This window comes from Anastrepha obliqua, chromosome 1 (genome assembly GCF_027943255.1).
Source record: "Anastrepha obliqua isolate idAnaObli1 chromosome 1, idAnaObli1_1.0, whole genome shotgun sequence".
In the NCBI taxonomy this organism is placed as follows: Eukaryota; Metazoa; Arthropoda; class Insecta; order Diptera; family Tephritidae; genus Anastrepha; species Anastrepha obliqua.
In genome coordinates this window covers 160444963-160465701 of record NC_072892.1, presented here as the reverse complement: position 1 = coordinate 160465701, position 20739 = coordinate 160444963, and the positions used below count along the sequence as shown (strand labels likewise).

At 38.6% G+C, this 20739-nt stretch overlaps 1 protein-coding gene across 3 annotated transcripts in view; it reads right to left on the bottom strand.

Annotated features, from left to right (window-relative positions):
- Positions 1-20739, bottom strand: part of LOC129239194 (methylthioribose-1-phosphate isomerase) — a 43584-nt gene that overhangs the window by 19206 nt on the left and 3639 nt on the right. Inside the window, exons 1-2 of one of the 3 annotated variants that reach the window (XM_054874552.1) lie at positions 15041-15283; positions 14034-14234 (exon numbers count right to left, since the gene is read on the bottom strand). In XM_054874552.1, the coding sequence (XP_054730527.1) occupies positions 14034-14165 (132 nt within the window). In that variant the 5' untranslated portion in view covers positions 14166-14234; positions 15041-15283. Of the gene's footprint in view, positions 1-14033; positions 14235-15040; positions 15284-20739 lie in introns of those variants that run through there. The other 2 variants (XM_054874544.1, XM_054874536.1) reach the window with 2 other exon arrangements.

Here is a 20739-nt window from a genome sequence, read left to right as displayed (position 1 = left end):
CATGGCGGAAATACACTTGGAGGTTCGCCATTGCCGAGGGGCAAACGCTATTAGAAAAAATATGTTCTTAATTTTGGTGTTTCACGGAGATTTTAACCTGCGCTCACCCATTCGGCTACAGATTATCTATGATTACTAATAATTACAGATTTTTACCTCAGAACCAGGCCATCCAATTTTTATGGAAAATGCTAAATAATGATTTTGGATAAAAGAAAAACAGGAGGATGGTGGATTTATATTGTAAAAAATATAGTTCATTAAATTAAAAATATAGTAGCGGAACTTATTAACACAAGTATCAAGCCCGTTTTTGTTGTTGGCGTATTACGCAGGCAATATCAGACAAAACACAAACATTTATCAATAAATGCCTGCGCAGAATATGTAGGTAGAATATATTGGCCGAACATAATTTCGAACCGAAAGCTCTACCGCATAAAAAACTGCAGCTCGATTGCTGCGAAAATAAAACGACGAAAATAGAATTGGATTGGTCATATTTTAAGAAAGGCCGGGGACGATATTTCGCGAATGACCTTTAAATGGATCCGGTCAGTGGTTGCGCAATTACGATTTGCGCAAAGCTGAATTTGGGTACCACTAATTAACACCAAAAACATAATGGATCGAATTTCAATCTGCGACGCCTTGGCCACACGAAATGAAGTCGACCCATTGCTTAAACGAATGAGAATTGAGATGAGATATTGGTCACACACGACAATATTATGCACAAGCGATCATGGTGAAAGCGCGATGAAGCAGCTCAAACGGTGGTCAAACCAGGACTAAAGCCCAAGAAGGTTCTACTGTATTTGGTGGTACTTGAATGGGATCATTTATTATGAGTTGCTTCCTCATGGCCAAACACTAAATTCAGATCTTTACTGCCAACAACTGAACCGTTTTAAGGTAGCGATTGACCAGAAACGGATAGAATTGACCAACAAAACGGGTGTTGTGTTCCTTCAGGACAATGCAAAGCCACACACGTCTGTAGTGACTCGCCAAAAACTCCGGGAGCTCAGTTGGGGAGTTTTAATGCATCCACCATATAGTCTGGGCCAAAGCGAAGACCAACGATTACTAGAGTATTTCGCCAATAAGGACCAAGACTACTATGATAGAAGTATTATGAAGCTACCTTTAAAATGGTAATAAATTGTGCAACTAAGCCGTGCTTATTTGAGTCAAATCGGACAATCCGAAAAATATTAAATAAAGTTTTGAATTTGACGCAAAAATAACGGGTTTCTTTTTCCCCAAACTAATATTTTTATGTAGAACCATTTATGACATTTATTTTTTTAAGATAATCCCTTTCAAATATTGGCCGCAACTGCAACGTAATTCGGCCATCCGTAAACACCAATTTGGAACAACTCGGTGGAGGACTTCGGTCGGTAGCTCGTGAATAACTTTAGTAATGTTGGCTTCCAATGGCTCAATCGAAACTGGATTACCCACAAAGCATTTAGACTTTAGATACCCACACAAATAAAAGTTCAAAGTCCAAACGATCTTGGTGGCCACTCCACTTGTCCGAGATGAGAGATAAATTACTCATCGAAACGACGACACAGTAAATCCATTGTTTCACGGGCTGTATGGCAAGTAGTGCCGTCTTGTTGGAACCGGGAATCTGGATGTTGTGGAGATCACGGGTTTCAATTTTCGACATCAAAAAGTCGTTTATCATAGCGCGATTGCGTTCGCCATTCGCTGTTTCATTAGCGCCAGCCTCGTCTTTGAAGAAATATGGGCCGATGATTCCTCCAGCCCATAGGCGGCACCAAACGGTTGTTTTAATGGATATAACGGCCGTTCTTAAAGGCTTCAGGTTGCTCGTCGCTATTTGACTATTTTTCAGTCTTAGACAAATCTTATTATTCGGAAGGGATCAGCAAACTAGAACAACGTTGGATGAAGTATATAAGCCTAAAAGGAGACGATATCGAAAAATAAAAAAAAAAATTACCCAGTGCAATTATTTTTGCACGGACTTTTCAAACGACCATCGTAGTTTTATTGTTTTGCTCAATATTCTCCTATAAAGGCCGTAGCCCAATGGGTTGGTGCGTCACTACCTTTCAGTAGTGCCTGGGTTCAAATCTTCAGGCATCAAACAACAAATGACAAACTTCCGAGTGCATTTCTGTCATGAAAAAGCTCTTCATAAAAAATATCTTCCGTTCGGAGTCGGCTTGAAACTGTAGGTCCCTCCATTTGTGAAACACATATGACCTCAAATAGGAGGCCAAACAACTACCACCCTGTATAAGCCACAGTGATCATAAATATTTATGCAAAACTGTGTGTGCACATCCATGACACCCAAACTGACAATTTTTTGTGAAAACAATTCGTAAAAAATTATGTTAGACGAGACAAATGATCGACGGATTTTAATGAGTTCATACCTGAAAAAAGAAAAAGGAAATACAAAATTCACACCAAAAAGCGAGCGCACTGACGAGCAAACATAGTTGGAGTGCTTAGGAATGCTTTTAAAGCGCTCACACAATTTGTATTTTGATCTTTCGTTTCTAAAACGAACAAGTGAGGAAGTTGTAAATTCGATCCATATCGAGCTAGCACACATTTTAGTGCAATTTAATTTAGGGTGGCTATTAAGTTTTGGTATCAAACACACTTATAGGGAGTGAGTGCCATCTGTAGCATCAGAGGAACGGATAGAAATTGACTCTTAACATATGAAAGAAGTGGGAGAGGCTTTTATTCGATTTCAATAATACTTAACACCGCCTCACAAAAAATGCTCAATGGAGTAAAATCGCAGCATGGAGTAAAATGAGTATATGGAGTAAATGTCGCATTTCATACCCTCCAAAAATTGTATACTTGTAAAAATCGCGCACTTTGTACCCAGCTTCTTCCTATATGAGTGCCCGTCAGTAGCGCCGCCGGCAAGTTTATTGTAAACCGAAAGTGCCAACAATTTTGATCTCTTTATTGAACAAGCAGCTAATGATCATCAAGAGTCTCATTATAATTTAGATTGTGGCAGTGATAACTTTCAACTATGCAAAACATTTTCACACACGAATAGCAACAGCAACAATATAAAACAAAAACAAAAGTGGAAATAAAGCGCTCATTTAAATTAAAACGTTGATGAATGTGACTATTTTTAAGTGCCTATGCAAATTCGTTGTCTTGTACGTGCATGGGTACATATGCAGATATGCGCCGATTTTTGTGAATACCCACAAGGAAAATATTTAAACTATAGTTTTTTTCTTCTTTTTGTAAGAATCATGCACATTGTATATATTGTCCTAGTGCTCTGGCCCCCGTATTAAGTTACTGAAATCGCTCACACGTCTGTGACAAGTGAAATGAGAAGAATTGCTGAGAAGAGCAGAGAACTAAACGTTTCCACCAAATCAGCGTACAGTGTATGAAATCTGAGTTTGAAGCAAGGATCATAGCTTACCAGGTTTGCTATTTCGCTATGATGAAAAAAAAAAATTGTGTGGGGAACTTTGGCTGCCACGTCACTTAGGAGATTCGGCAGCCGAATTCTGCACGACCATTTCACATGAATTCTCACACTCACCCCATCAGTCGTTGTTCATATAGCAACGAAGTGTCATTGGTTGATTTGATTCGTATATCACTAACCCAATATCAGTTTCTTTTGTAAAAACATCTCAAGTGACGTCAGCCCATCAGCTGATTCTGTCAAATTCGCCGAGAGCCGAATAAAGGTCTCCTAAATAGCACATCTCTAAAAATCTTTTCACCTTAGTTTAGACAAACCAAACTAACACATGAACTTAGCAAATGTATAATGACTGATTTCCCGAAATACCGACAAGTAATCTATAATATCGCCGGTTTAAGGAACAAAATTTATTATCAAAATTAATTAAAGTAATCTTAGAGCCGCGACCGCCGTAGCCGAATGCATTGGTGCGTGACTACCATTTGGAATTCAGAGAGAACGTCGGTTCGAATCTCCATGAAACACCAAAATTAAGAAAAACATTTTTCTAATAGCGGTCGCCCCTCGGCAGGCCATGACAAACCTCCGAGTGTATTCCTGCCTTGAAAAAGCTCCTCATAAAAATACTTGCCGTTCGGAGTCGGCTTGAAACTGTAGGTCCCTCCATTTGTGGAACAACATCAAGACGCACACCACAAATTGAAGGAGGAGATCGGAAGAAGAATGTAAAGCCGAATGGAAAGCAGTAGTACCACATTTTTGTGGAAAGTAGTACCACATTTTTGTGGAAAATCCACCTCGTTCGGGACCATGAACATCGGATTTGGAGGTGTAAAATTCGTAATCAAACGGAAATGGAATTGTTTCTACAACTGAAATCTCTTGAAGCCCTATGCCACACCGGGGATGATAGGAATTGAGAAGAGGAAGTTCTTATTTTCATCGAATTTCTTCTTATTTTTTCGAAATGAGGAAGAAACTGCCGTTAAGGTGAATGGCGAGCGCTATCGAGCTATGCTGATTGAATTTTTCTTTCCAAAACTTTATCAGTTAAACATCGACGACCGCCATGGTTCGAACAAGAAAACGCAACTTGTCATACAGCGCGCTTAGCAAACGATTTATTCCAAAGTTAATTTGGTGACAACTTTCTTTCCAAAAGTGGTCCTGTTCAATGGTCCCCTCGTTCGTGCGATTTAACGTCTGTGGATTTCTTTTTACGGGGCTATGTTAAGTCATTGGCTAATGCCGACAGAGCAGCAACTCTTTAAGCAATGGAGGCCAATATTCAAGCCACCATTGACTGCAGATGGTCAAATTTATTGGAAAATGTAGTCAAAAATTGTCTACGAGTTAAATGGTCCATTCGATTATTCAACAAATAAATGCGGTGAACTTATCTACCAGACTATAATAAAAAAAAAAATAATTCCAACAATATTTCTGATTTATTCGTACTATCCGCCTTTCAGAGCTCTGAACTTGTAAAGAAGTTCATCGGGTAGCGCATTTCCTAATATACAGACTACAGTCTTATCGGATGATAGATGGTCTATTTATACTAACGGCCCAAAGATCGAGAACGTGCAGGAAACAATTATTCTTAAATTGCTTACTAAAGACAGAGTAGTAAAAACGATAACACTATTGAACTTAACTCCGGCAGCAGCCTGATAGTAAAGCCGCGCTCAAGACACTGGCCTCAGCGCACATCAATTCAAAAAGGAGGTCGCTCTAACTTATCCAATAACACAGCACTACACTTTGTTGAGACCCCGCCCACTCTGGAGTGGAGAAAATGAAAGAGCGGATAAGTGTGCAAGCAAAAGCTTCTGAACTGGAGCTTCAGCGAGTGATAAAGGACATAAGCACTCGTCTAAACGAACTGGACATTGCGATTGAATTGAGCATAATCGCGGAAACCAGTAGAGGGTGGTCTCTGACTACTAACTGCAGGGTATCCAAAGCGATCTGGCTAAAACTGAATCTAAATTTCTGCTTGGATACAACAAAACTGAAGTTCAAAATTTCTGCTTGGATACAACAGATCAACTAGCAGCATTCTCACAGGTGTTAAAACGGCTCACTGCACTATTGGCACCCTAACCAGTAGAATTGGTGTACTTCACAATGACTTCTGCAGGAGTTGTGGAGATGAAGAAGAAATCGAGTCAGTACAACAGCTGAACTGCACTTCAAAGAAGCCGTGCCAAATATCTTGGCGATAATTTCTTTGAACACCTGGAAAATTTGCAAAATGTCTCACTGCAAGATTAGTTCTTAAAAAAACCTGCTTAAAAAGATCTTAGTGGTTTAAACAACTTAGTTAGGGCATGGAAATCAAATGCAGGTATCACAATGAGCCTTAGAGGCAGCGAGTGTGTTGTCTTAGATAAGGAAGCTGGCTAACCCAACCTATTAAAAAATATTAGCGTGCCTTCCTAGAGAAAATAAAGAATTTTACGTTATCCTGCTAAACAAATATGGTTTAATCTGAACCATGGCCGATTCGAGTTCTCCAATAATTTACTATCATTGTCTCATTCGACAAAAGTTTATTTAGATTAGTAAGTTACAAGAAAGGATGCCATCGGGTGGCGTCCAACGGTTTTTTATGGTTTTTTTCTTTCTGTTACTTGAAATTATAGAGATGTCCAGCCGTCCAAGCAAATTCATGTTCTTGTCATTTCCAAATTACAGCGCAAAGACCTACGAGTTCACATGAGCAACGTTTACAAAGACCCCGTTTACACAGGGCAACTTTTGGTGAAGCAACTCCTAACTTGTGGAACAGGGGGAGACGAGAAAAGGAGAGGAAGGCACTGAGTTGCTCGTACGCGGTTCAGTTTAAAACTTTGTGAGGAATTTTTAAAAATTCGAAAAAATGTTTTCAAAATTAAAACTTTTTTACTAAAACAAAAAAATTATTATACAGATTTATAACCCTTTTAATTTTAGTTCAAAAAAGTCCAAGTATGGATTGGCTCAAAGCTCACATTGATTTTTAATTGTTTGTATTTTTTTTGCCTCAATGAGCACTTGGTAATGGTAATGGTTGCACGGGTTAGCCTAAGGTCTTGATGCACTGCGACCAGATTGATCTATTACGCGCCCCTCATTGCTTAATTATAATTATTTAGTATACCGAGGAAGTGAATCAGCTCCTTAGGAGGGAGCAATTGCAGGTCTTCCGCCTCTAGTCACAGTTGGTGATTAAGAGTTCCATAGACTCCTCTTCATCACAGCAGAACCTGAATGATCTTGTACTAGAATTGTGTTAAAATGTTTAATACAGCCAAAGTGACCTGTAAGTGCTCCACAGAGTAATCTGAAACCCTTTTTATCTTGAGTTAGAGCAGATTTTACTCAATTGGCATTGAAGTTCAAAAATATTTTGGAGTGATTAAGGACGCTTGTGCCGTTCCAGTGATCCCTGATTTTAGTTTGGATCCATTTTTTAGTTTCCTGTTAAATCCGAAAAATGGGGTTGGTCCAATAAATAACCCTTCTGCCCCTTTTTTGACATAAAAGTCTGCCTTCTTGTTTCCTTCGTGTCCCTCATGTCCTGGTACCCAAATCAGTGAGATCTGATTATGGGTGGCCAATTTGTTGATTGCATTGTTACACTCTATTAGGACTTTTGACTTGAATGTGAAGCTATTCATGGCTTTGAGAATCGATTGGCAGTCCGAAAATATTTTAATTTTTACTTTCTCGAACCCTCTTTTGGATATGATTTCCACTGTTTTTTCCATTATGGCGAAGAGCATGCAAAATTGTGGTATCTGTACTTAGTGTTAGGGATTTGTGTGCTCTAGGCCCCACTATTCCTACTCCTACTTCTTAAAGCGTTTTGGAACCATCTGTGTACCATTTTTGTGAGTCAGCATTTATCCATGTTGGGTTAGTGCTCCATTCTTCCCTAGACGGGAAGATAACCTTGTATCTCCTTATAAAATTGAGCACTGAGTACTTTCTTCCATATAAAAAAAATTTCATGCATTCATTTTATGGAGAAATGCGCAAGACCGCAGAGGCATGACGGAATTCGACTTGTTTACAAAGCTTTTACACACACTAATGGATGGATCGGGGTATTTTGACAAAATCTGAACCGCGGGTTATTTAAATGAGTAAATTCAGTTTATTTTCGAAAATGAATTATTCATGTAAACGGACGAACGAGCAGTCAAACATAGTTAAATCGATTCATTTTTTTACACTGACCCTTTTTTTTATTGTATATCTGTAAATACATCTACATGCATATATCTTGGTACCATTAATTAGCCCCTCATTCGTACAGCAGTCTCTGCAGGGTATGTGCAATTAGGGCCATTCTTCACAAGTGGCATTAATTTAGTCTCGGTACGAATGCTTACATACATAACATATGTATGTATGTATGGGTGTGCAAACGTATAAATCAAAGCATTTTGTGACGAAATCATGTATGATTCTATTAATTAATTTGATTTTATTTTAAGATATAAACTGCAAGAAAAAAAGATGAGAAAAGGGTTATTTATTAGTCATATATTTGAAAAAAATATATATTTTACATTAGTTATGCTGTTTTAGTTTTAGTTATGCTGCAATATATTGGGCTGAGGAATAAGTTCACAGCTGTTTTATATTTTATTTTACTTTATAACGATTTGTTTGCTGTTCATTCGATAGAACTCTTTCTATTCTACAAAACTACAATATGTTAATTGTATTTTTGAGTTATTTAATCCTTTATTAGTTTTGAGGCTTAGAAATGGAATACCCAGGAGGCAAAAATCAACATTTTCGACACCTGCTCTTCTTTGCGTCGTTGACGCGTCCCGCAGCGGAAGGTCTACCGAATTCGCTGTAGAACGTCTCAAATCACTTTTGAAGGAGCGGAGGAACCGTCGCCAAACCAGTCGTCAATTGGCGGAATAAGTGAACTGCGATCATAAAACGATGCTCAATCACTTTCATTCAATGGGATTTACCGAAACATTGGGGGGTTGAGTGCCTTCCGAGCTCAACGAAAAAAATAAAAAAAAACGCCTTCAAATTGCTTCTTAGCCTCTCGCCCCCCATCGAGCAACACGCAGAGGATCATGATATGTGTTTGGTGGAACTGGGAAATGCTCGAAAAAGAATGCCACGCCCAACAAGGAGCTCTACATTGTACAACTACACCGCGTGAATGAGGCTATGAAAAGACCTGATCGACATGGTCAAATCATACTGCTTCCCAACAACGCCAGGCCCCATGTTGCAGAAGTCGTCAAAGTCATACTCTAAGAGCGCTAATAGGAGGTCCTTCAGCATCCACCCTATACTCTAGACCTTGTACCGACCGATTACCATCTTTTCTGCTCCATTACTTTTCCGTTCCCTGTCAAACCATATGAAGAGCGTTCCCTTCGACAACAAAGAGGTCATTAAAAACTGGCTCAACACCTTCTTTGACTCCAGACCAGGCGATTTTTGGCGGAACGGCACCAACAAATTGGTCGAGAGGTGAAAAGAGGTTGTAATCAGCAACGGCGAATATATAATTGATTAACTTATTGATATAATTATTGGTTTATGTTTAAATAAAAGTCTTCCTTGTTAATCCTGGTTATCATTTCATCCGGCACCGAACGCTTAAAGTGCTGGAGATCTTCCGCCATTCAATTTCCAAGCTCATAGCGGTGTTCACCGATCACTGGGTGATCGGAACTCATGCGGAGAACACTCAAATCAGAAGCTGTGGAGATCCTGTAGAGATAGAGACTGTTGAACACTTTCTTTGTCCGGGTGTGGCGGCTAGACGCTTGAGATTCCTTAGTATGACTTTTGGGGATAATCTGAGGCAATTCTTCAGACTAGATCCCTTTTCTCTACTCCACTACATCAACAGCATTGGATGGCTATAGATGGTTTTTCTTCCTTTGAGTTTTGTAATTTTTCGCAGGTAATGGTCTTTATTATGGTACCAGTGCTACTTGTAGTGTACCTGTGGTACTTTTACCATCTAACCGACATACCTACTATCTACTTCAGCGTGCATCAGTTCGGTTCAATTGGCTATTTCGCGTCAATTCATGTGACACCCATGCATCGTGCCTCTTCCTGAGACCAGTCTTATGTAAATGGTTTCAAATGGCTTTGAGACTAAAATAAATATCCTGGCGCCTCCATGGAGTGTATTGAAGGACTTAAGACATTAGGAAGAGCGCAATTCCATTCATCTTACAGGCGCTCAAGGGCAAATGCGGGCAAGAGATAGCTGCTAACTGGGGAAGTTGCTGTCTCGAAACTAATAAAAACTAAGCCCCTCCCGTCAATGGGCCCAACAAGGAAGAGCTCAGAGGTGAAGAGCTAAGGCTATTGAACTCAAGTTGGCACCACATTTTGAGGCTACGCCAAGCAAAGGTCATACTTGGTAGATGCAACCATAAGAGACTGAGAAACTGAGAATGCTCACAGGCATTCTCTCTGGTCATTGCAGACTGTGTAGTTGTTGTTGTAGCAGCATAAGCATTGCCCATATAAATTCGAAGGATGCTGCAGCAGTGACAGTTCTTGGCCGGATATAAATCCGATGATTATGATGATGATGATTGTACAACCTGTCCTCAGAAACACCAACATCAGAGTTGCTTCTCTAGTGCCGTGCTACATGCGCTCAGCTCAGCCCAGTACAATTTAGGTTAATTGAAAGATCTGGATCTGAAAGAGTTATTGTTAAGAGTAGGAGGTCTATTCACCTTTTACCTGCCACCAACTTCAATACAAGGCCGACACTCTGTCTCAGTAGACACCTGTGTTCACAGTAACAGCGCGACATATAATATTACAAAGTTTTGACTATAGATTTATTTTCTATTTTATTTTTTTTTTTACTTTTTTATAAAAATATTAGGTTGGGGAAAAAGAAATGCATTATTTTTGCGTAAAATTTTTTTAATACGAAATGTCACCTTGACAACGAGCATAAACTTTAAACTGTTTGGTGGATACTTTACGAGATCTCGATCACTACAGCCATCTACCGAGCAAATAATGAATTCCTTTCCTTTACCTAATATAATTTGTACTACTACTAAAGCCATTTAGCTTAGTTTCAAACTTTGTACAAAATTAGAAAAAATTCCAAAAAAATTTGATGAAGATTTCTACCTTTTTAATCAGAATGTTTAGAAAAATTTCGCATTTAACTTTTATAAAATAAAGTGCAAGTCAGAATTTGCTCAAAAATTGCGTTTATTTTTGACAATTTTTTTTCGTGTTTGCTGGCAGTCTTAAGCATTTTCGCCATATAAAAAACAATCGAACACTGATTTTATGACAATAAAAAAATAATTATCAATTAAAATAATTTATTAATTACATTGAATGGGCTATGCAACAGCATACCCAAAATTAAATTAAAAATTCTGAGTTTAAATTTTTGATATATTACATTTTTTTTTTAATTTTGCACAAATTGGAAGATTGGAAGCTTTGAGTTATATATTATTTGTTGTAGTACAACTTTTATTTTTATAACAAAATATGTATGATAATTGCAAAATTTTGCAAAATGTCGCGCTGCTATAGTATATACGTTTTATTGTTATTAGAATTTAAAAGCAGAAATGTCCTTTAAAACCTAGGTTTTCTATTATTGCCTTAAAATAGATAGTTTAGAGCTATTCAGGCAGGCAGTAAGTGTCCGTGTCAAATTGGGCTTTATTTATAGTTCACAGCTATGCAAATATTTACGTACTTACATATTTATGTATTTATAACTATATATCATAAGCACCTAAGTGATTCATTATTAAATTTAAATTTCTTAAATTGCCGCGCGAGTGCTCACAAAAATTCTTTTTCAAGTGTTTTGGCTAAACTACTTCGTGGTGTGGGCTTTGATGTAGTCCTACAAAGGGAGATATTTACAGTTCGAACAACCAAAATGCATTCGCCTGCCGCGGTAGAAGTGTTGCTAGAAAACAAACACTTTTTTCTATAATTTAATTTCTTATATTTCCCTTTAGACTTCGAAACTGGGCACATACCCTGGGGCACGACGGCCGTATAAATACTCATTTAAAATTTTTACTATGGCTTCTGGTTAAAAACGAACTGCCCGCCTACAATTCTCCACCTCATGTTTGCTACTACTATATTTAGGTTTTCAGAATCCTTTCAATACCGTAAATATGTAACTCGCTAATATTTTCGTCAGCAGAACAGTCCTAAATCATTATAGAAACTCCGTCAAGCTTGACTTTTAGTACTTAACTTGTTTTTGGCGAGCATTCCTTCCATACGTTCCTGATCCCTTCACAGATACAGTGACGATTTCTTCTTATACGAGGGCGGTTCAATAAGTACCCGTATTTATGACAGAGGGGACTCCTGAGGAAAGCTAGCATCGTGTGCTGCCATATATCAAATGATGTAAACGGCGAACGAAAGTGCGCAAAGTAGCAGAGGCCATAGGTGTGTCGACCGGAACGCCAATTAATATTTCACATGAAAAGTTGGCGATGAAAAATTGTTGGCCAGATGGGTGCCGCAAGCAACAACAAGCGGATGCGGCTTTTAAATTCGGAGCAATTTATGCGAGATCTGAAGAAGTTTTTTCATCGAGTTGTCACCGTTGATGAAACCTGAATTCATCGTTACACACCAGAAACTGAGCAACTATCAAAGCAATGGATTTCTTCCGGTGAATCTGCTCCAATGAAGGCGAAGACAGTCCCATCGGCTGGAAACGTCATGGCTACGATTTCTTGGGTACGAACGGCGTCATCCTCATGGATTTTTTTTAGAGAAAAGGAAGAACGATCAGAGTGAGTTATTGGAACACCAAGCTGCATGAATTACGTTATTGCCCGTATTCACTTAATCTGACACTCTGCGACTTTTTCTTGTTCCCTAACATGAAGAAAGGCTCACGGGAAAAAATTTAATCCAAACGAAGAAGTCATCGCTGAGACAAAGGCGTATTTTGGAGAGTTTGACAAATCCTATTTTTTGGAGGGGAGGAGCGTTGGGTGAAGTGTTTCTTTCTAAAAGGGGGCTATGTTGAAAAATAAAAAATTAAATTTCAAAATTCAAAATTTCAAATTTCGTAAAGCTCGAACATTTTGGGTCATCGTGAAGTACCTTGTTGGACCGCAATACAGAAATTGGTGAAAAAATTCGAGCTGTTGGGGCAAGTTAGTGATGTGAAGAATAAAATCCGTGCACGTCGCTCAAGAACAGCCGAAAGTATTACTGTTGTAGCCGAAAGTGTTGAAAAAAACCCAGGATTGTCCATTCCTCGTCGTTCTTTGGAATTAGGCATTCGACAAACGTCATTACACCGTATTTTGCATAAAGATTTGGGTCTTAAGGCTTATAAAGTCCACTTAACACAAGAACAACGTCGTGTCTTTGCTGATTGGGTCGTTGAAATGCATGGAAATTATCCGAAATTCCATCGAACAATCATCTTGAGTGATGAGGCCCATATCCACCTCGGTGGCTTCGTCAACAAACAAAATTGTCGGATCTGGAGCTCAGAAAATCCAAGAGTTATTGTTGAAAAGCCTCTCTCTCCTCAACGTGTGACTGTTTGGTGCGGTTGATGGTCCGGCGGAGTCATTGGACCTTACTTTTTCGAAAATGAAGCTGGAGCAACAGTTACGGTGAATGGATTGCGCTATCGAGAGATGATTAACGATTTTTTATGGTCGGAATTGGATGGTATTGATCTGGACAACAATTATTTTCAACAAGACGATGCTACGTGCTACACAAGCAACGAAACCATTGATCTTCTATCAAAATAACACCTCTTATTGGAAGACCCTTTATATATAATTGGCGCGCACACCCTTTTTGGGTATTTGGCCAAGCTCCTCCTCCTATGTGTGGAGTGCGAGTTTATGTTGTTCCACAAACGGAGGGACGTACAGTTTCAAGCCGACTCCGAACGGAGGAGCTTTGAGCTTATGAGGAGCTTTTTGATGGCAGAAATACACTCGGAGGTTTGCAATTACCTGCCGAGAGGCGACCGCTTTTCAAAAAAAATTCTTCTTCTTCACCGAGATTCGAACCTACGTTCTCTCTGAATAACGCAAAGTTTCGAACTTTGTACAAAATTTTTATATTTCATATTTTTAATCAGAATTTTTAGAATTTTTCTTTTTTATTTGCCCAAGTAAAAAAAGGTTTAGATGGGCCATCCTGTCCGGCATGTGAAGGTATCCGCACGATACCAATCATCTATTCACATACCCCCTAAACCACTCACTTAACACCCCTCTCACTCTGGACCCAACCCGTCCAAACACATCACATTTACTGAGCCTACTGTTAGATGAGGACTTAATGAACTGCTAACACAACAACAACAAATGGGTCAACCTGTATTAATCCCAAAGAGTCAAGACCTGCCACTATTTTAATTCTTGCTACTAGACTTTTTAATACTTATGTAAATTATTTAAAAAAAAATAGTTAATTAGTTTGCAGTTTGTTTACTTAAGAATAAAAAATTGTTTTTTGTTTCTACTTCACATACACATATACATGTACATATTTTATAATTTCTACTCACCTGCATTTTATTTATGGCTTTCCAACCATCTTCGACACCTTTCACGGCCACGTACTTCGATTGTACTGGCAGCAACAGCTGATCCAAAATATCCAACTTTCCCGGAGCGTATTTAATAGATTGCAAGCTCATTTTGTCTTTTTTTGTTTGTTTTTCTCTTTATTAGTTAAGGTTTGTTTGCAAAATTTGGACAGGATACAACTGCAAATGAACGAAAACACGAAACACTTAAGCCACTTTTATTATAAATAAAACCGAGTCCAAGCAAAGTTTTTACTACAATTTTACGACACACATAATTACATGGCTAATATTTGCACCAAACTAATGGAAATCTATTTGTAGGAATGCGTAAACATTTGTCGTTTCACAAAATTTGTTGCTTTAATGAGTGAAATTTGTTGTCGCTAGCATCGATGCCAAAATAGAACTAAGTTCTTTCATTAATATCAACAAATAAATAATAAATAATAAATAAAAAAAGACGAAAACTTTCTTTGACGTTCACTGAACAACGATCGTCGGCGTCGATCGCGGCTGATCGCTGGCCAAAATCCCATATCCGATAGATCGATAGTGGTATGTGTGTGGGCCACACTGCGACGAAGACACGTGAGAGGCGCGCAATTTCCGCAAGCAAGAACATCCCCTTAGACCAATAGGCCAGCAATAAATATGGAAAATTTGGCCAAGGTGTGTAGGTATGGAGGTGCTGCTGATTGGTTGGCCAGCAATAGCATCATCGTTGGCGATTTGTTATAACACGGCAATGCGCTTTCGCACTAAACACCCATGAAATGACCGAAATATCACAAAATAGAAAATTTCAATTTAATTTTAAATTCAATTAACGACAAATCATCGACTGCTGCTCGAAATATCCGAAACTTTGAACTAATTACACGTACAAATAGGTGCACCAACGGCAGACGACGGACAGCCGGTCGCACAGGTATGCCACAATGAACGGTGATCTCCGTTTGAACTAATGCACGAAAAGTAATTACCTACCACTTGGCAACGATTACGATTCACCTCCGATTTGCAAGAGGTCCACTAAAAACAAAAGATCATAAAAACCAATACGAAAACGAAAACAAAAGATCGCTCAAAGTAATCACCGGCGCGAAATATTATGTCGAACAAGCAACTCAACCGATGGCAAGAAGGCAAGCAAGAACGACAAATTAGCGCGCAAACCGGGAGCGGATAACAATTCCGCCGGCAGTTGCGAATGTGACTGAGCAGCAGCCACTCAAGGAGCTACGGATGTGCCCACGAGGCGCAACAATTATAAGCAATTCATTTGCCAGCAGAGGTTTGCGCGTTATCTGCGGTCTGATAGAAGGCAAAGTACCCTATAAAAGCGAAATACATAGAGATAGAGATTATCAAATATGTACATATGTATGTATGTAAGTGTATAGGTATATACCAGAGCCGGAACTTGTGGTAGGGGGAGGGCACTTGGGCAAAAACAAATAGAATTCATATAAAGGGTTTTCCAATAAGAGGTGTTATTCCCGTAAAAGATCCATGGTTTCGTTGCTCGTAGCGTCGTCTTGTTGAAAATAAACGTTGTCCAGATCAATTCCATCCAATTCCGGCCATAAAAAATCGTTCCTCATCTCCTGATAGCGCAATCCATTCACCGTAACTGTTGCTCCAGCTTCATTTTCGAAAAAGTAAGATCCAATGACTCCGCCGGACCATAAACCGCACCAAACAGTCACACGTTGAGGATAGAGAGGCTTTCCAACAATAACTCTTGGATTTTCTGAGCTCCAGATCCGACAATTTTGTTTGTTGACGAAGCCACCGAGGTGGATATGGGCCTCATCACTCAAGATGATGGTTCCATGGAATTCCGGATAATTTTCATGCATTTCAACGACCCAATCAGCAAAGACATGACGTTGTTCTTGTGTTAACTGGACTTTATAAGCCTTAAGATCCAAATCTTTATGCAAAATGCGGTGTAATGACGTTTGTGGAATGCCTAATTCCAAAGAACGACGAAGAATGGACAAACCTGGGTTTTCTTCAACACTTTCGGCTACAACAGCAATACTCGTATTTTCGGCTGTTCTTGAGTGACGTGCACGGGTTTTATTCTTCACATCACTAACTTGCCCCAACAGCTCGAATTTTTTCACCAATTTCTGTACCTGATTCTGCGGTCCGACAAGGTGCTTCGCGATGACCCAAAAATGTTCGAGTTTTACGAACCGTCTCTGCCAAATTTTCACCATTTTTATAGTGAATTTTAATAATTTCAATTTTTATTAATGAATTAGTTTCTACTTGTCAAATATCAATGAATGACAGCTTCAAAAGTGACATCTACCGAAATAGCGGTCTATTCAAAATAACACCTGTTATTGGAAAACCCTATATGTTAGCATGTCGATAAAAACTTACATCTATACTAATATTATAAAGAGGAAAACTTTGTTTGTTTGTTTGTTTGTAATGAATAGGCTCAAAAACTACTGGACCGATTTTAAAAATTCTTTCACCATTCAAAAGCTACATCATCCACGAGTAACATGGATCATATTTTATTTTGGAAATAGGGCTCGAGATATAGGTCAAAACGTGGACCCGGGTAACCTTCGGATGTGTATGTACAATATGGGTATCAAATGGAAGCTGTTGGTGAATGCTTTAGTCCAGAGTATTTTTCATGCCGCTCCGTGACTAGGGTCTCGAGATAGAGACCAAAACGTGGACCCTAGAATGTGTTTGTACAATATGGATATCAAATTGAAGCTGTTGGTGAATGCTTTAGTACAGAGTATTTTTCATGCCGCTCCGTGACTGGGGTCTCGAGATATAGGCCAAAACGTGGACCCGGGTAACCTTTGGTTGTGTATGTACAATATGGGTATAAAATGAAAGCTGTTGATAAGTGCTTTAATACGGGGTAATTTTCATACCTATTGATGACTAGGGTCTGGAAATATATGCCAAAACGTGGACCCGCCGTGTCTTTGGACCGAATTAAACCAAACTTACACACATTGTTAAGGAGGTATTGAAGATGATTTTCGTATAGTTTGAATACCTATTGGTAGATAGGGTCTCGAGATATAGGTCAAAACGTGGACCCGGGTAACCTTCGGACGTGTATGTACAATATGGGCATCAAATGAAAGCTGTTGATAAGTGCTTTAATATTGAAAATGGGTTTCGTAAAGTTTGGTTGTAATTCGGAGCCCTGGCAGCGGGTACAGCGTTCTTTTGAACCAGCCATAATGTCGCTTACTTTTTTAACGCTTGGGGCGGAACTGAACTGTCAAATTGACAGTGTGAGTTACAATGTGTTAATATTTCTTTCTGATTTGGATGCCATAAGGAAAAAACGTAAGTGCAACATGTAAAAATTGTTTTTGAATTTTTTTGGAGTGGATTTTGGAACAGTGAATAATTTCTTACGAAATTTGAGAATTTAATGTGAAACCCGAATGAAATTATGTGTTCGTGGAAAAAAAATTTTTTTTAGTTTTTTTTTTTTGAAAAATATAAATGGATAATGGTTAAAAAAGCTCCAATGCTTAATAAAACATATAAATTGAAACGAAAAATTCATGGATGATCAGGAAAAAAGACGATTGTTTATTCATATGCGTTGATTTGAAATTTAAAAACAATCTTCCTTTTTCCTGATTTTCAATTTATATTTTATATTTACTCAAAAACAAATAGAAAAACAAAAAATATTGTTTATGCCAAAGCGCTTGAATAAAGAATAAAGAAATAAATAATATGAAAATCATATATTTTCTGTTCTAAACCATATCTATTCTATTTTAGTGTGCCCAGCGAAGGGGGCCGGGTTTGCTAGTTTATGTATCATTTGGATTCGAGAATAAAATTTGTAGTTGTCGAAAAAAAGGTCATTTATTTTGCACTAACAATTTGCATAGAAATGCTTTTAACGTTCTTACGAGTAACGCAAAAAACTAAAATTAAAATTCTTTGATTTCACAAAATGCTTAATCTTCTACATACAGGGCCCGGCACTCAAAGTGTAACCAACTTCAGACCGCTTTTGCACCTGATGCACGGGCATCAGCTGTCCGCTAGTTGGCTAAATGACAATTCAGAGTATTGTTTACAAGCGCGCGGACGCATTTTGCCGAGAGTAAACGCGAAAAAAGAAAATCAATAATAGATTTCAAACGTAAAAGTCTGATTGCATTATAATTAGCTGGAAAATCACAACGCGGGATTGTCCCTGAGCTCGAGCAAATAAAGTTTTTGATTATCGCACCATTACTCGTTACAAAGATACTGGTAGCATCGCGAAACGGCATGGTGGTCATCAAAAGACGGCAACGTCACGTCAAATGGTTCAAAGAAGCGAAGAAGTGCAGAAGCGGCTTGAGCGAAATCCCCAATCAAATGGCGAAAGAACTGAAAATATCTGACCGTCCGCCGCACACTGAAAAATGATCTCAAAGTCAAGCCTTACTAGATCCAAAAGGTGCATCATTTCACACCAAAGCAGCAACAAGTCAGAGTGAGAGAGCGAAGGAGCTGCTTCGCTTGGCCGAAAGCGGTTAATTTTCCAAAACTCCCCAAACGATAGGGTTTATTTGGCCGACCGTTCATACGAGAATTTGAGTCATCGATTAGCCACGAGAAGGCAGCACCCGCCACAGGTAATCGTTTTGGGCCGCTGTAACCGCAGATGGGCGCTCTCCAATCGTTTTCATCGAGCCAGGCGTCAAGGTAAATGCGAAATATTACCGGGAAAGTATTCTGGAGGTTGCTTTGAAGCCGTGGGCAGACAAACATTTACATAGGTGGCAGACCAAGGACATTTCAACAGGACTCGGCACCGTCTCTCAAAGCTCGAGTAAACCAAGAATGGCTAAAAAAGAACGTTCCGAACTTCATAACGCGCACACATCGACTCTGAAATTCACCAGACGCGTATCCGATAGATTATTGTCTTTGAGCCATTTTGGAAAGCAAGGTCCGAACTAAAAGATCCACCAGTCTCGAGGCGCTGAGAAAAGCCATTGTCCGCGAGTGGGCAAAAATACCTGGAAGTCACATTCGGGCAGCGTGCGATTCGTTTCTGGACCGCCTCAAGACCGTCTCTTAGTCAAGGCAAAAGGTGGTCATATCGAGCAAAAGTAAGTTGATTCTTAATTATGTATTATTTTTACACATTTTTTACTTTAAATTGAATAAAAGTAGTTTTCCAAACTAAATTTATGGCCATTTTAATTGGTTACACTTCGAGTGCCGCACCCTGTAGAATCGATGTACTAGATTATAAGAAAAAAAAATACATTCCATGCATTCTGTTTTGAATTATATCAATTTCTTAAAAAAAAACCTACACTTTTCCGGTAAACACTTTTCCGGGCATTCACATGCATTTGTTCAACTAAAAGTTTTTAGTGTAGACACGTTGTAATACTCATAAAGTTAAATGAAGTTTAAATGCTCTTGAGGTCACATGAATGCTTGCTTTGACCCCCTTTTTTGGAGTATTCTCCTAGTTCCGGCCCTGTTATTGAGCAAAAAAGATAAGTCGTAAGATTAGATTTACAATCAGTGTTATTGGATTTGCAAAAGTGTTATCATTAAAAATGAAGGAACGTGGTAAAATCGTGTCATTCTATCATAAAACGATTATATGGTGGGATAAGAGTGTGATTGCTCTGATTATTTTAAACGTGCACACGAACAGGAGAAAAAAAATATTTTAGTAATATATGTTTTCTGAGTTATTTTTAATTGTTGCATTATAACAATAATCGCCTTATGACGAAATGATTGAAACTGTACAACTTTGTTAATTTTTGTCGCTTTTAGAATGTGTTCATTTATGATGATTGTTTTGGCTTGGCTTTTATCAATAGCAACATTGAATAGTTATTTCTTCGAATAAAGTGTTAAGTGTCCAAGTTCATCTGCAAAAAGGAAAAACTCGAAAATCCTCAAATGATATTTCTAGTTTTAGGTTAGGTAAGCTCAAGTGGGTTATCTTCTGCTTTTGCTTTCCAAGTAATTCGTAGAAGTGGTGTTCGCCAGGACTATGATCCAATGCGAATCTATACCAGGTGGTGTTGTTTCATCAGTAGGTGCCTAATTGTCAAAATGATGGTATTTATATTTTCTTTTCCTTTTCTTCCTTCAGCTGAAATTCGACAATAGCCCACTAAATTGTTGTAATTATAAAATCGACATCATCTTTTATAATATAGATACGCCCAATGATGATAGATTAGCAAATTTACTATTGCCATATTTAGCGAAAAAGAAAACTATGAGTAGAAATTTGGCAGTCACGTCACTTGGGAATTCGGCAGCCAAATTCTGCACGATCATTTCGCATGAATTCACACACTCGTCCAATCAGTCGTTGTTCATGTTCAGACGGCAACGAAGTGACATTGTTTAATTTTTTTTCGTATATGACTAATGGTGCTCACACTCACCAACTCGCCAACTCACCACTCGTAGTCCCTTGCCGTTGCCCGTAGGATACACAAAATTGAGCAAAACTTATACCGTAGAAAACAACTGCGTTCTTTTAGTTACATATTTACACAATACATCGGTTTGCGTGTCCCTGTGTTTGGTTGTATCAGCACAATGTTGCCATTGATATGTTTGCATACACACTTTTTCACACATCCGCGTTATAAGTTACAATTGTTCATTGTATAAAATGCCAAAGTCA